Here is a 16,988-nt window from a genome sequence, read left to right as displayed (position 1 = left end):
TAAACTTTACCAAAACAAAAAAATATAAGTTTTAATGAAAATATCATTTTTAACAAATTTAAAATGTTACAAAATGTCATAAAAATTTATTACATCGTAGCTACTCTAAAATAAGGTTTAAGATTAGTTATCCTCTTATGCTTGGTTTGTGGGATAAAATATCTTTTTTTGCGGATTTTCTTTTATGAAATTTATAAACCTAATGCGTATGTGAATATACATTTGAAAACCCAATCAGAATTGTGAGTATATAGAAACCACAAAGGCAAACCAATATTGTTTACCATTTTCACATCATTCAAAATCAACAATCAATTTATAGACTTTTGAGTTACAATTTTTCTTTTAATACTGTTTGTTTAAGTAGTGGGATTTCTGTCTGTAGGTTTACTAAGATTTCATAAACATTTGTTCTTTGCCCCGAGACCAAAAAAAACCCAACCACTTTTTTTTCTTTTTAAAATCAAAGACTGCATGTAATAGAGGGGGGGGGGGTTGCTATTTATGAAGGCGATCACCAACTCCTCAATAGAAGGGACGAAGCCATAGTTCACGAAATTAACACAACTTTGATGCTAAAATGCTTAAAAGGACAACATTGACAATTTTAACCAAAGTATTATAGTAAAAACAATCTAAATTTATTCCTTGAACGGAAAACATTGATTGTGATATTGATATAAATGAGAAAATCTTTTATTAATAAATAATTGTAAAATGAAAGGCGAAGTTAATTTTAAAAACTTGTCATTTTCTATTCACACAAAATTTTATGTTATGTGGATATTTTTGTTTTTGCTTTGAAAATGAATGCTTAATAAGAGATATAAGTTTTCCGGAATTTTAATGTAGGGAGTAGATTTGAAATCTGCATCAAATTTTAAGGATTTTTTATAAAATTCGTTTTTTGTAAAATTCTTTATCTAAAAGCGAAAATACATTTTAAGTTAATTAATTTTGACCAATAGGATAGGTGGATTTTAAACTACCTGCGTTCTAATTGGTTGAATGATGTACGACATCCAATCAGAGCGCAGATTTTTTAAAGCCACCAATCACAGATGCCAAAATTAATTAACTTAATTTGTATTTCCGCTTTTAGATAAAGAATTATACAAAAAACGAATTTTATAAAAAATCCTTAAAATTTGATGCAGATTTCAAATCTACTCCCTACATTAAAATTCCGGAAAACTTATATCTCTTAACTTAACCCTGCACCCAATCACATAATGTGTGAAATATTTTTACACTAAGCTGTTTCTAATAACTTTTTAGGCCACAGTAATACAGTAGCTTTTCAGTTAAAGAAATCTTATATTCTATTGTGATAATTTTCTAAATATGTCTAAAGAAACCAGCTCTAAATGTGACTAGGAAGCTGCATTAGGAGAAAAATGAAAGTGGGGGGGCAACAATTCGGAGAAAAAGGGGCACAGGGGAGGAAATAGGGTATATCCCATTTATCTTGAATCATTAATGCATGAGAAATCAACATCCGCTGGTGGCAGGGTAAAGGGGGAAACTTGGCTGAATGTATCTAAAATATCATCTTGAAGAAAATAATAAGGAAAGGGAAGTTTTGTATTTATCAGTAAGAAAAGATAATGGGGATAAAGTAATAGGAAAATTAACTTTAAAAAACATTAATAGTTATTTCTCGCATTGTATTATAAACAGCTTTCCGCTGATATAAAATGTACAATTATAAGATTAAAACCAGTTTTTTAACCAAAAGGTGCCGAAGGCACAGTCTAAAAAACTGGTTTTAATCATATGATTGTACATTTTTATATTCGTAGAAAGCTGGATATAATACGTTACTACACATAGTTTTTTTTGTATGGATAAGCATAGACGTCCCAGCTATCTTTTTTGGGGGGGGGTAAAAAATTGTTAGGGGGGGGTAATTCGTATTTGGGGGGGGGGGGGGTAAAATCCCCCCCCAAAATTTTTACCCCGGGGGAAAAATTTGAAGTCGGTTGGGGGGGGGGGGGGTAAATTTAGTTTACCCCCCCAAAATTTACCCCCGGGGTAAAATTTTTTGGGGGGGGTAATTTAAATTTTATTAAATATTTAGTATTAAAAAAACGCAAAAAAAATTTATTAGGGATTTTTTATTTTGGGGGGGGTAAATAGTAAATACCCCCTCCTAAATGGTTGGGGGTGCCTACGGCACCCCCAGGGTAGAGGTAAATTTTTAATGGGGGGGGGGGGGTAATCGCCCCATTACCCCCCCCCTTGGACGTCTATGTGGATAAGAACCGGTTCTTATCCACCGGATTCGAATGAATACGAGAATAGTTATTTCTCGTATCGTATTATAAACGGCTTTCCGCGGATATAGAATGTACAATTATAAGATTAAAACTAGTTTTTTTAGCCCCGTGGTGCCGAAGGCACCGGCTAAAAAAACTAGTTTTAATCTTATGATTGTACATTTCTATATTCGTAGAAAACTGGATATAATACGATGCTAGACATAGTTTTTTCGTATGGATGAGAACCGGTTCCTATCCACCGGATTCGAATAAATACGAGAAAATTATATAAAGGTAATATTTTTATCTTGCTTTCTTTTTGTTTTTGATTTTTATCAGCTTGAAAATGTATAATCGAATACTGTAGTGTAAATATAATCAATTTGTCACATTTATCGTCATCTTAATTAATTGGTAAAAAGATGGCGAAAACTATTTCTTAATATACAATATCCCTATTCCCTGATATGAGAATTAAAAGATATACATTGACAAGGTTTTACTAAATAGAAAGGGATTTAAACTATTTAAACGACAGGAAACTTTAAGTATGTTGCCCTTAGAAACTAGTAATTATACTTTTTTTTCTATTCAAATTTCAACAACTTAGATTTAATAGTATGTACTAGAAAGGCGTGATTATTTAAAAGCTAAGCAGTTTCTTGTTTTGAATTATGAATATTTGGCAATAAATAAGAAAGTTATATTTACAGAAACTTACAATGCAATGGTGACGAACTGACACAACATGAATCTAAAAAACTCCGCTTTTAAAAAGTTATATATTAAAAGGGTGGTTTCCTAAAAATATTAATATATTTGTAAATGTTTTGGGGTGTAAATTCAGGGCTCGGCAACCATCTATGCTTTAAAGCGGGTTGCAGATATTAAATAAGCTGTGTCTACGGATTTATAAAAGCGTTTATGACAGAGGATTGTTGATAAAAAACGGCTTTGGGTTATAGAAGACTTTGGTAAACAAGCAGCTAAAACTGCTTGTAGTCCAAAAGAAGATTTCTTTGTTGACTTACTTTCGCGGCTTATAAAAAACCTGGCTGCTGAGCCTTGGTAAAAATAGTTGATATTCATACAGATATTCAATTCTGATTTAAACAGGAAATTTAAACGCGTATTCATTTCCCTATTTTAGTGTTTATGTATTATAGAATCATCAGGGAATAGGAGGATAGTGGTGGAAAATATCATCATTGCCTTTTAGTTCTCGGCAGAACGTAGGCCATGCACAATGGTTCTCCAATCTTCCTTTTTCTGGGCACGTTTTGAGGCATTGCTGAAAGATGGAATTTTCTTTTCTTTCAGTTCACTTAAGAGTTCCCTCCTCCAGGTTGTTTTTGGTCTACCTGGTTTCCTCTTTCCTACGTGGGGGTTCCAAGTCAAGGCTTGATTGGTTATATCATCATGCCCTTTCCTTAGAGTGTGCCCCAGCCATCTCCATTTTCTCTGTTTTATTGTCAGTTTAATGTCTGACATATCACTGCGCTCTAGAAGCTCAGCATTTGTGATCTTATTTGGCCAAAAGATCTTGTGGATTCTCCTTAGACATTTATTGACATATGTCTGTAGCTTGGAGACCACTGCTGTGTTTAGGAACCAAGTTTCAGCCCCATACAGCAAAACAGAGAGAACATTTGACTTGAACAGTCTTAACTTGGTCTTTATGGAGATGTTGTTGGAATTCCAAATTTTGTTCAGGCTGGCAAAGGCTGTCCTAGATTTGTTAATTCTATCTTTAACATCTGTTAAAGTGCCTCCAGCTTCATCAATTTTACTTCCAAGATACTCAAAACAATCTACATCCTCAAGAATTTGGTCTCCAATAGTAATTGGTTCTTGGGAATTTGCATTTAATCTGAGTATTTTGGTTTTAGGAACATTTATTTCTAGTCCAATTTTCTTGGAGGTTTCAGCTATCCTGTTAGTCCTTCTTTGCAGTTGACTTCTATTGCTTGTTAACAAAGCGATATCATCAGCAAAGTCCAGATCTCCTAAATATTTGGGATTGCCAAATAGCTCCCAGCGAATGCCATCATTACTTTCACAGTTCTTCATGATCCAGTCAATGGCAAGGAGGAAAAGGAAGGGAGAAAGAAGGCATCCTTGTCTGACGCCTGTTACAATCTCAAAAAAGGTTGATAGTTTACATTATGTTTCCACCTCCTTTATGATAGATAGCTTTAATGATATTGATTATCTTTTCTGAAATGCCATAGTGTCGGCAGATTTTCCAGAGAGATCTTCTGTCTAAAGAATCAAATGCTTTTTTGTAGTCAATGAAGTTTACAAAAAGCTCAGAGTTCCATTCCTTGGATTGCTCTATGATGATTCTTAGAGAGGTTATCTGATCAATAGTGGAACGGTTTGGTCTAAATCCAGCCTGATTAGGTCTTAGCTTTTCATTAACCTTCTTCTTTATTCTATTAAGAAGAATTTTACTAAGGATACGGCCAGGTACTGAAAGGAGCATTATCCCTCTGTAGTTTCCACATTGGGTCAAGTCTCCTTTTTTGGCTAGTATTGAGATATGTCCATTCTTCCAGTCCTCTGGGCATAACTCATCATTCCATATCTTTGTGATCAAAGGTAGGAATGCCTCAGCAGATGTATCTAGGTCTGCTTTTATGACCTCAGCTGGGATGTTATCAGGTCCAGCGGCCTTGTTATTTTTCAAACTTTTAATGGCCTCCTTGATTTCCAATAGATTTGGCGCTCGACAGTCAATGTCAAGTGCATCTGAGGGTGGAATCTCAGTTTCTTCCTCTGGAACTGGTGGAAAATAATCGATAACCTTTTCTTTAATATAGCACTTGAGGAGGGGGGAGTTGACTTTGATAACCAAATTTTTTTTTTTTAAAGAAAAAGTAAACAAATATTTTTGGCGGAGAGAGGATAATTTTATTCTATGGGCGATAACATTTGGAATAATGGTAAACCTTCCCAGGACCTATGAAAAGCTACCTTGTAAAAGGGAACCATATCAGTACAGAAGGACAGATATATATACAGACAAAGATCCTGTTACTTTATTATAAGTATAGAAGCATCATAAAGTAGGAGGATAGAAGTTATGAAATAATTAACAACCCCTTTTCCCATAGTATGTAGCAGTTGTTAAAGGCAGAATTAAATAATAGTCCATTGTCCCGTACCTGTATCCTTGAAGACCATAGAAGGGTGGTTGAAATGTTCAAGTTAAAATTAATTTATTCTTATTCTTTCCCAACCCCTTAGAACATTTATCTGTTTTTCTTTTTCCCTCTATTAGTTTCCTTTCTATTTAATATTTATCTTTCTTTTTCTTTTGTTCTCTCTATTTCGTCTCTTCATCTCTTTCTCTTATAATTTTTTCTTTTAATTGATTTCTCTATGTCTTTTAACTTGAAACTTCCTAAATATATCTAATATCTTTCTCATCAATATAATTTTTTTTTATTTCTTTAAACATGAAAAAAATTTGAAGAAGAAAAATAAGAGCTGTTTTTACCTATGCCAAGTTGTATGTATGAATGACTTGAGCCTAATTTAATTATGTGAGGATATTGAAAACAATAAAAAGGTTTCCCTCCAAATCAGTCGACCAAGGCTGTTCAAACAAATCAATTCAATATAAGTAGCAAAAGGTCTGTAAAAGTTTTGTTTTCCCTTTAACATACTTCTTAAATTTAAAATATCCTATTAGCCTAAAGATTACTTGTAAGGACAGGTAATTAAAAAATATTTATTATTAAGACCAACAAAATATCAATATTTATCTTTTAACGATCAGAAAAGGAAAGAAGGGTTTTTGTAAGAATGTTTTTTTTTCTCTCTCCTTATTTTATTTTTATTTTATTTTTGTTAATTTACCTTCAGATAAGATTTCATTCTTTTTTTTATAACTTTTGGCTTCTTTTTCTCTCTTTCTAGCTTTTTTTTCCTCGCTCTCTATGTCCCTCTCTCTCTTTCCACCCCTCTCTATCTGACTTCCTATGAGGGTAAAGATATCTAAACCGCAGATCAATAAAAATTGTTCCCAAATTGCACTGATAATCGAGACTTACGTAGACAAAGTAGACATGAAGATGTACATAGAAAGATAGCAAAACTGAATAACAAGGACAATCACACAAAGAAGTAGCGTAGCAATAACAAGCAACAAATATTCATATCAAATTAGTGAAAACAAAAAATTAAAAGCCTATTAATGTAAAATCTTCTGTATAATGTTCATTTAAGAAGAATGATTAAAGTCTAAAAGGAGAATTTCATTAAGCTTATCACAAGAAAACGTATCGGGCGCGCGTGATCATAATGATTATATGTTGCTGCATATCTATACAATGATGGACGTACGGACAAACACATTATATATAAAGAGTAGCTGTGCTTCAAAAATAAAGAGAGAAGAAGTAGATAATTTTGGTACAATTTTGATGTCATAGAGATATCAATGATTATAATCAACTTTATTTTGTCGTTGCATTTTGAGTTCAACTATTTGTTCAAACTTCCTTGTTGGTAAAGAAGCTATTCTTTAGCTAAGGGTTTATCCCTACGACTTTTAGGCATATTCACTATACAGGTGCATGTACTGTATGCAAATTTTAATTGATAAGGCAAATAATATTGCTAATGTGTTTGGATTTTTGACATTGAAAAAGTAAAAAAAAATATGATAAGGATTTTTTTCATATCCGAAAATCGTATTTCTGTTTTCGCAATATCGACTTATCGGTCTTATGTAGCAAATTTTCTAGTAGGGTATAAATGGTAAAACCATGTGAAGATAAAAATATTATTACTACAGTTTGGTGCACTCCAACACTGAAAATACAAAAGTTTACATGTGCATACCTCACTCTAAAAAACATCAAAACCATTAACTCTAAATTGAATTTAAACAAGTGCCCATAAAAAAAGACGACAGACAAACAAAAGATAGGCCAGTCTACATTTTTCCATAGGTCAATATAAATGAATACTGGTCTACCATTGGTCATTTCTATTGTATGACTATAAGCTGCGTCAAATTAAGTCCTAAAGCAGTAATAAATCAAAAATGACACAATTTTGAGCAGTAATGCAACCATAAAAAACATTTATTGGCTTATTTATGAAAAGGTTTTCAATTTTAAATTTGACAAGAAATTTCTGAATATGATATGATTTGACAATATATTTGGAAGATGGTGCTCGTAGATTTTTTATCTCTTAGCCATCGTATATATCTTCGTCTTATTTCCTGACAATCTCACAAAGTCAAAACCCTTTTACAAAAAAAATTTTATTTCCTCTTAATTTCTTTAGTTTTCATTTCAACGAACTTTTCATAAGTTTTAACATAAATTAATTAAAATCAAAATATATCTTCATATCCTATAATCTTGTTAAAAATATGCTAAAAAGCATTATAACCTAAAAGTATTTAATTTTTAAAAAACCTTTAGCAGTGTATGATAATGTTAATATGGAACGCCTACGCACTTGCACTCATAACAATAACACAGTTTCATACATCACATACATTTATATACACTGTTTTTTATTTTCTTATTTAGGGTTCATATGATTATTTGTCATTTTAAAAATTTAATTTTCCTATTTGAAATTTTGTGTGTCAGTTGATAATTTTCCAGCAACTTTTCTGCCAGTGAAAAATGTAACCTTCCCATGACATATGAGAAGCTACCATGTAAAGGACAACAATACCGGTTCAGCGGTTAGCGAGGTCCTTCGGTACATATAGATAGACAAATATCCTTTTACTTTAATATAAGGATTAATAACAATGACAAAATGTTATTTTACTTAAACATGCAGAATTTAATTATATACATATTTTCTCAATAAGACATTTTGGTATTTCTTAGAATAAGGTAGATCTTATTAGAATAAGGAAGAATTTCTTAGAATAAGGAAGAATGTCTTAGAATAAGGTAGATTTTCTTAGAATAAGGAAGAATGTCTTAGAATAAGGTAGATTTTCATAAAATTAGGAAGTATTTCTTAGAATAAGGAAGAATTTGAGGGAATAAGGTAGATTTCTTAGAATAAGGAAGAATTTCCTAGAATAAGGTAGGTCTTCTTAGTTGTAATAGTGAGGAAAAGAAAGAATTTCTAAGAATTAGGAAGAATTTGTAAGATGGTGGACAGAGGTCACCTTCCTTTAGTGAGAATTTGTAAGATAGTGGACAGAAATCACCTTCCTTACTGAGAATTTGTAAGAAAAAGGAAAGTAAATAGCCTTCCTATACCCAAGGAAGGGAATTTCTGTCCTTTTTAGGAATGACTTCATTTTCTTCATATGATCCGACATTTTTTCTCATAAAAAAATTCGAAGTTTGGTACTTTTAAATTTCAAATAATGATTGGTCTTTATAATTTTAAGGGTTAAAACATGAATATAGGATAAAAAGCTTTCGAGAGAATATTAACAAATTTCTGTAGTAACCCTAGTTTAATTTCATACATGAGAATTTTTTTGTGGAAGTTATCCAAAGTTTAAGGTGCTAAATCTAGTGTTTGGAGAAATTTTGCACTTACTCATATACTCACACGCACACACACACACACACACACACACACACACACACACACACATTTAGAATGAAAGGAAAATTAAACTAAACAGAAAACTTACAATTCTTCACCATTTAGATACATGTGATAGCTATGTTATTGTAAGTAATAAGGTTTTTGTTTGTCCCTTAAGATCTCACTAACTAATGATCTGAATGGGTTCTTTCAATTATATGGAAGCTTCACAATTTTAAGCTTTGGGTGGTTTTTAGCTTTTAATAAGCTTACAAAAAGTCAAATAAATTGCATTTATTTATAAAGTAAAATCAATATAAATTATTTTTCAACCAAGACAAAAAAAATAACCTATATCTTTTATTTAATAATTATAATGTCTAATTTTGTAACCAACCTACATGTCATTTTTTCCATGCACTGCACATGTTCAATGTTGATTTCATGCAAACTTTAGCCGCATAAACAAACTGTAAACCTGCTTTTACACATTTTCTCAATGAAAATTTCTCCAACATCATTTTAGATGAATTAAACAGTAAATTCATGTTTCGTGAGTTTTTCGCCAATGAAAGTTGTGCCTTATAAAAAAATTAAAGGTTAAAACAGGGATTGATAATTGAATGTTTTTAAGTAAACAAGGATGACAACATCCATAAAAGCGAAGCACTGATACGGTAGGACAAACGGACATTAACACTTGTATAGTGTCTAAACTGAATAATCAGAATATAAAATTATAAGAGTCGAAGCAAAATTGTAAGTAAATTTGTTGAAAAACTGCTTGATACAGGATAATGTTTATGGACATACTTACATTTTTAGAACTTTATTATAGAGTTGCTTCGCTTATAATGTTGTTCTTTGTTGTCCCAGGAATCAATATACCAAAAATCAGATCAAAAGGATAATTAGATCACCTAAAAATTTGTTTTTAAAAAAGTAAAAAAATTAACATGTTTAAAATGGACATACGGACATTCTGGTAATGATAATAGATTTGCTACGCTTTCTAAATCGTGCCTAACTACTACAGGAATCATCGTTCAAAGTTTGAAATCGATAGGACAATTCTAACATGCCTAAACTAATTAATAAAAGCTATCTATCTCGGACGAACGGACGTACGGACCGACCCTAATCATAGAAAAGCTTCGCTTTTAATAAGAATAAATTTCTAAGGGAACTATTGAAAATGAAAGTTGCTATTGACATTGGCAATTGCAGAAAAGCTGACCAATCCTGTTGAATTGTAAATATACTATTTTAAATTTTGACTGACAACTAATAAATTTTGTTTTTTTTAGATTGGATGGTATTCTGAGGAGAATGGACTAAACATAAAGCAGAATGTGCTGCCAAGTTTGCCTCCAGAGCCTCTTCTACCTGAACAACCAAGGTCGTCTCAGGTAAACAAATTAGTAGCGCAGCTACTCTACAACAATTTCTAAAGGTAATTCGCGGCAGTAGAGTAAGAGGTAGCACATCCCCTTGACGTTAGGTAGGTCAAGAGTTCGAATCCTCAGCATAACTGAAGACGTTAAAATTTGTACCCGATGCTGATATGTCACAGGCGTAACATTAATAGTGGTCTACTATAGTCTGGACATTAGTGCCTTTGGACCTACAATAAAGTTCTGGCCCTACGTTGTTATCAATCGTCCCCAGATGTATTCTATGGGTTATTTGTGTAGTTTGATTATGTCGCAGGGCTTGTCCTGTATTTTTTATTGACATAACCATAAATATTATTAATCAACATTATGTCTTAATGTAGAACATGGACGCCTAAACTAGGAAAACTTTAAATATAATTGTCCTTGTTTAGATAATGAAACTTAAAAATAAACAAAAAAGCAATGTACCCATGAATTATTTTTTTTTATGTGATTTTAGAAAAATTACGATACTGTTTTTGCATCTGTTGAAGTTACTGAAATGAAAATTACCTTATTTGTATTCAGATTGATTTTCCTGAGACTGGACCTTACAGTTCACCTCTCAATACCTATCTAGCTGGCAGAAATGTTTATTCCAGGTATAAATTTTGCCTTTTGCACATACTACATATATAAATAATAAAAATCTATTTGCATCAAAAAAATTAACTGAATCAACGAATAAAAGGTTGCGTGATTATTTTTCAAATCATACTTTGAAAATTTTGGTTAATTGATAATAAACTAATATATACTACCCATTATGAAACAAAATTATAGCTTGTGTAAATTTGAATTATTTGTGGACACTGCTTCTTTGTACCACCAAATCAAGATTTAATAAACTGACCTAAATATATTTCGCGAGCGAATTAGAGAACGGGTTGATAAATCTCTGCGGGCCAGTTTAGTTTACAGTCGACTTTTAAAACATTCGAAATAAAAAAAATAACAGGAACCTTTTTATTCTAACCATATTACTTCAACGTAAAAACAACTTTGGGGCGGTAAAGAAAGTTACTTAGCCTCCATTCTCCATTCCATTAAAAAAACACATTTGATAAGTCAGGAATTTATTGTTTTTTTGTTATTTTTTCTCAGTGATATACCCCCCACACAAAAAAAAGAACAGTAGTTTTAGGATTACGAGAATTGCCTAATGGATTATTTCCTTTGATACTCAACAACAAAGACAAAGCAACAACAAATTAACAAATTATAGACAACACAATTATCTACTCATTATATCCAGGGCTCGCCATCCGCGCCACTAATCTTTATGTATGTTCGCTAAAATATCGTAAGTGTTACAATGTTTTAGGGAAGGATTTAGACTATTTGAAAGGGGACATGACTTCATGAAAAAATCCCTCCTCAATTTTCATAACAAAAAGCGTTTGCTGCTGTCGAGCCCTTATTATAACTTAACTAACATTTGGATGGGTATGGGGTGTGTTTAAAAAGACAAATCTTAGCTTTTGAGATTTAGTTCTTAATTATAGAATTATAGGTCTTATAATTCAGATTTTAAATCTTATGCGTTAAATAATAACAAATGATTTTAAATTAAAAAGAAAGAACCAAAAACAATAAGATAGTTAAATTTTACAGATATTAGGGCTTTTATTATAAGCTTTTAAATTTTAGTTTTTAGATTTAATATTAAGTAACTATTAACCTAAAAATTGACATGAACATTATTGAACTTTGAAGGGTAAAAAAACGGGACTTGCAATGATAATGATGACATTTTTGGTAATTCAGTAATATCCTTTTCCATCCTACAAACTAAATCACAACTTCTCAGTAATCTTAAATTGTCTTTGACAATTTTATTTGTCAAAAATAACAAGATATTTTAAATCAGGGAGTGGGAGACAAAGACATTGGTCTGTTTATTACACTAGTTCCCAATGTTTTACAATAACGCCTTTTTTGTTCATAAGCTCAACAACTTTGGTGACTTATATGAATTTTGATTGGTTGGTTTCATTTAGTTGAGTGTTCAAACGTTACAATCAATAATTGTAATCTATAGAAGGGGTAGTTTAAAAGTATCATTATCTAGTCGAAATATTTTTCCACATTATACCTATTGTGCTTGGTATTTTTAAAAGAAAACGATTTTTTTGAGGGAGGGGCTCGGAGGGTTCTTTATTGGGTGTATGGGAAATTACATACATTATGTTGTAGAATTAGGAAAAGGGGGAAATATGAACAGGAAATCTTGTCAATTGGCTTCGATGGTTTTAGATAATTGTCAGAGAATATTTTAGACATTTTGTTGTCTTATTTAGACAATAACATTAAAAAATTTGATTTAAAGTAATCGCCGTCAATCATTGAAAGGGTATAAGAAGGTATTTTGACAGACTTATATGTAGAGTTGTCATTCGTGACGTCATACAAATACATATAAATCCATCTATTTTTAGGGGTTTCCTTTCTCACTTCTCCTCTCATCTCCCTCATTTTTATGGCGTTACATGGCTGATTTTTGAGACACTTTGTCCAGCTACTAAAAATGACAGACTTATATATAGAGTTGCCGGAGATACGGAAAGTGTCATGCGTGACGTCATAAAAAAAACATCTAAATTCATCTCTTTTTTAGGGTTTCCTTTGCCACTTCTCCTCTCATCTCCCTCATTTTTATGACGTTACATAACTGATTTTTGAGACATTTTGTCCAGCTACTAAAAATGACAGACTTATATGTAAAGTTGCTTCGCTTTTTATAGATTTGAATTCTAAGCAAATTTTGAAAACGTAAAAATGTAATGTACTATTTATTCAGGGCCATCCAGGATGGACTAACTAGCAGCAACAATGTTGACGATGGAGAAGCTGATCAGCCGCCTAGATCACAGGTACAGGTGGCCCAGCTACCTGTACCCAGCATGGAACAATCCCTGGGCCGAGGCTGGGCCCTGGCAGTTCTGGCGCTCAGTATCCTTGGTATCATTGTGTCTGTCTGGATGTTGGTCTATGTTAATATCAAGCTTTGTGATGGCACACTTGCAGGTAAACTACCTTGGTGCTTTACCTTCAAAGTTTCTATCGGACACTAAAAAACCCTCAACCCCCTGTTTTTTTTAAAATATATTTGTCGTTTTTTCCATACTTAACCTCCTTAAGGGGACTTAACACTGCTAGGCTACCTAGTGCCTAACCTAACCTAGAGGAATAAACAAACAAACGAAAAACGTCCGTGCAATAAACGAAAAATAAGAGGAGATGGGGTTGTGCTCGAATAGCTACTTTCAGGGAAACCGCTTCAAAATTTTATTGAATGACTTCTATTTTCTTTTACATTTATTTTCAGTCACTAAAATTAAAGATAAAAATATGTATACATACATAGATAAAAAGATAGATAATAATAACTTTGTTTCATCGATTAAGATTCTTATCTACACGAGGTGATGCATATTTCTAACACCAATTTAGAATAGTTGCAATTCGTTTATTTTGCACCTATTATGAGGACGATTATGTTCATTATAATAAAATCTTAATGTTTGTGAATGCCAAAGAAAATATCTAACTAGAAAAATAAATATGATTTTAAAAGCGAAGCTTTTCTATAATTATGGTCGGTCCGTCCGTACGTCCGCACGTCTGGAACGGATAGCTTTTTCGTTAATTTAGGCATGTTAGAATTGTCCTATCGATTTCAAACTTTGCATGGTGATTCCTGTAGTAGTTAAGTACGATTTGGAAAGCGTAGCAACTCTTTAATCGTTACCAGAATGTCCATATGTCTATTTTAAACATGTTGATTTTTTAATACTGATTCCAATGACAACAAAGTACAATGTTATTAGCGAAGCATTATCCTGCTTTTAAGCAGTTTTTCAACAAATTCACTTACAATTTTGATCGACATTTATATATTTATGTTCAGATTTTTCAGTCCTGACAATCTACAAGTGTTAATGTTCGTTTGTCCTACCGTTTCAGAGCATCGCTTTTATGGATGTTGTCATCCTTGTTGATTTATTGAGTATATGAAAGCAAAATAGTTTGTTTTAAAGTAATGTGCTATATCCCTGCTCCTAACTCTAAAAACCTTATTAACTGCAGAATTAAGAATAAGAAAAAAAAATATGTTGTCTTTTAGAATTAAGATTAAGGCCTGACATGAAAATGAAAATGCCTGTCTTTATACAACAACAATCCTTTCCTTTAGTTCAAAGTTAACAGATAAAGTTAATTTACAATCAACATTGAAGAACTTTAAAAATCCGCTAAACTTTTACTTAGAACACTCTATTATAATACATTAGACGAAGTACTAACTGCTGCTACAATTGGCATAGCTATCAAATTTGATTTGCAATTAAACTGATATTTACGTCAACATTAGCATTAGAAATAAAACTAAAAAATAACATAATGAATATAAATAGAAATGTCTTGTAATATAAACAGGTGGATCTCATTTAGGACTCTAAGATAAATGTTTGTTTTCTTAGGCGCATATACATTTGGTCGCAAGTTTAAGCATGGTTTTTTGTTGTGAAAAATTCAGTTTTAAAAACTTTGGCAAGCTTCCTACACTAATTATAAGTGTTCATTGTTTTCTAAATTTTTCTGCATACCGAGGCATTTTTTCCCATTCTTAAATTAATGCCGAGTAAAAAGTGTCATAATTATTTCACTACATGATGATAAAACAATGTTTACTAAACGGACTTACAAAAAAGGTGGTTAATTTGTCATTTTTGAAACAAGGGCAATAACAAAAATAAAATTATTTTTACTTAATTCATAACTAAAGATAAAAATATGTATTTCTTATGTCCTTTAAAGAGCAGGTTAGGTTATTTTCAGTCATTTGTCATTATGAAATCAACATAGATTTATAAAAATACCATCAATAGAATATGTTAGCCATGGATAGCTTTTTGTAATTCACTATGCTTCAAAATTTGACTAATGCTGACTTATGTAACAGACTTAATGTACTTGAAGCATTATCAATTATGGCGATTCAAAAGTACTCCATCCACTTATTTGGGGGAAACAAATATTTTTCTTTTCCTCTCCTATTCTATACATTCAAACATATAGTATCCTATTATTATTATATATTTAAAGTAGTAAGCGTTTTTTGTCTGTCCCAAAGGATCTCGCTAACTGCTGAACCGATATTGTTCTCCTTTACAGTGAAGCTTTTTATAGGTCCTGGGAAGGTTTTAAGATATTTTTGGGGAGGGTGTCTTCACCCCCCTCCCCCCTATATCAGAACATCCATAATGATGTTAAAAATGACTGGTATCCCACCTAAATTTATAACTTTGTGTGTTAAGAAGGCACTGAATCAAGGAGGAAGGCTTTAATTGTTGAAAGTAGGAATTACTCGGAAAAAATGATGGGTGTAACTGCGTGTATGCCAGTGTCTATGGGTGTATGCACTCTAAAAAATACATATTTTTTCAGTCACAAAAATGTAACTTACATGTTAAAATTGGAGGCCTGTTTTTACACACAAAAACGATGATCTTTAATAATCACAATAATGGTCGACTAACTAAATACTTTTAGTAAACTAAATAACTTCCATCAAACATTAAATTAATATAATAGTTATTGAAGTTTTTTAAGGTCCTAAATATAATTATTTATTCCGACCCAAAAAATCTAAAGAAAAAGATGGTATGACTTCTATAGTGAGTGAGTGCTAAGAAACAATTATGTGAATGACATAAGCCAGAAGTCTACATTTTTGCACATTACTCGTTGTCAAACTTCTATACAAGTATCTGCATCCCTCAAATATTTACTCAATAATAGTTGAATCTGTAAAAAGTACATATAATCAGCAAATCCTCTTTTTTCTCAAATATATTCAATTCTCATTCAAAGCCGATTTTACATATCAAAAGATTTGACACTTTATCTTGAATTAAGATTCGCGAAATTGGACCACAATATTGTTGTTTACCTACATTTGTGCAAAACTTATTTGCCTAGAAGCACATCACAAATTATAACCTATACCAAAGTAAATAGGTAAAGGTCGTAAAGATATTTAATATAATAATAATCATTATAGAATATTCATTTATCACATCGTATTATAGACAGCTTTCCACGAATATTGAAATACAGATATAAGATTAAAACCTGTTTTGTTTTGTTATTATTATGTTTGTCTGCTAATAAAACATTATATTTCAAAGTAAATGTACTTACAAATAATAATTTTTCAACAAACTTACTTAATATATTTACTTTTGCTATTTTTGGGTGTTACCTTAATAAATAAAAAAAAACATTCTTTTACTTTTAAATTTTTTCTGTCATCAAAACTTACGCTTGATATGAAGCAGCTTAGAGTGTCTGAAAACAGTGGACAAATGTTACAACGTTTACCCGAACTAAGACGATTGACGTCATATTGTCTTCCAATAGGACGTCAATCGGAATATTTTGGCCGAGCATTGTAACATTTGTCCATTTTTTGGGAGACACTATAAGCTGCTTCCTTGATGTATGAAACGAATATTAAAGTCTTTTGACCCAAAGAATATTACGATTTCGCAAAAAAAAAAAAAACTAATTCAATAAAATAATATCAGCAAATATTTGTCCCTAGTCGTGAACAGCACAGTACACTTTTTCATGACTTATATTCAACTACTTGAATTGTGTACTAGATTTAATTGGATTATTTAATGAGAAGCAAAAACTCATTTTATATCCGCAGCATATATCCGAGATAATGACAGGTATATTGAACTTTTAGATA

General features: G+C 31.6%; 1 protein-coding gene across 1 annotated transcript in view; it reads left to right on the top strand.

The window, feature by feature from the left end:
- LOC145313219 (metabotropic glutamate receptor 8-like) overlaps positions 1-16,988 on the top strand; it is a 156,071-nt gene that overhangs the window by 118,590 nt on the left and 20,493 nt on the right. Inside the window, exons 17-19 of the mRNA XM_080152517.1 lie at positions 10,100-10,201; positions 10,757-10,830; positions 13,029-13,255. Of these exons, the coding sequence (XP_080008643.1) occupies positions 10,100-10,201; positions 10,757-10,830; positions 13,029-13,255 (403 nt within the window). The remainder of the gene's footprint in view (positions 1-10,099; positions 10,202-10,756; positions 10,831-13,028; positions 13,256-16,988) is intronic.

Source organism: Acartia tonsa, chromosome 3 (assembly GCF_053477335.1).
Source record: "Acartia tonsa isolate MP-2025a chromosome 3, ASM5347733v1, whole genome shotgun sequence".
NCBI classification, from domain to species: Eukaryota; Metazoa; Arthropoda; class Copepoda; order Calanoida; family Acartiidae; genus Acartia; species Acartia tonsa.
The sequence above is the reverse complement of the archived record's forward strand: the minus strand, read 5'-3'. Positions and strand labels throughout refer to the sequence as shown.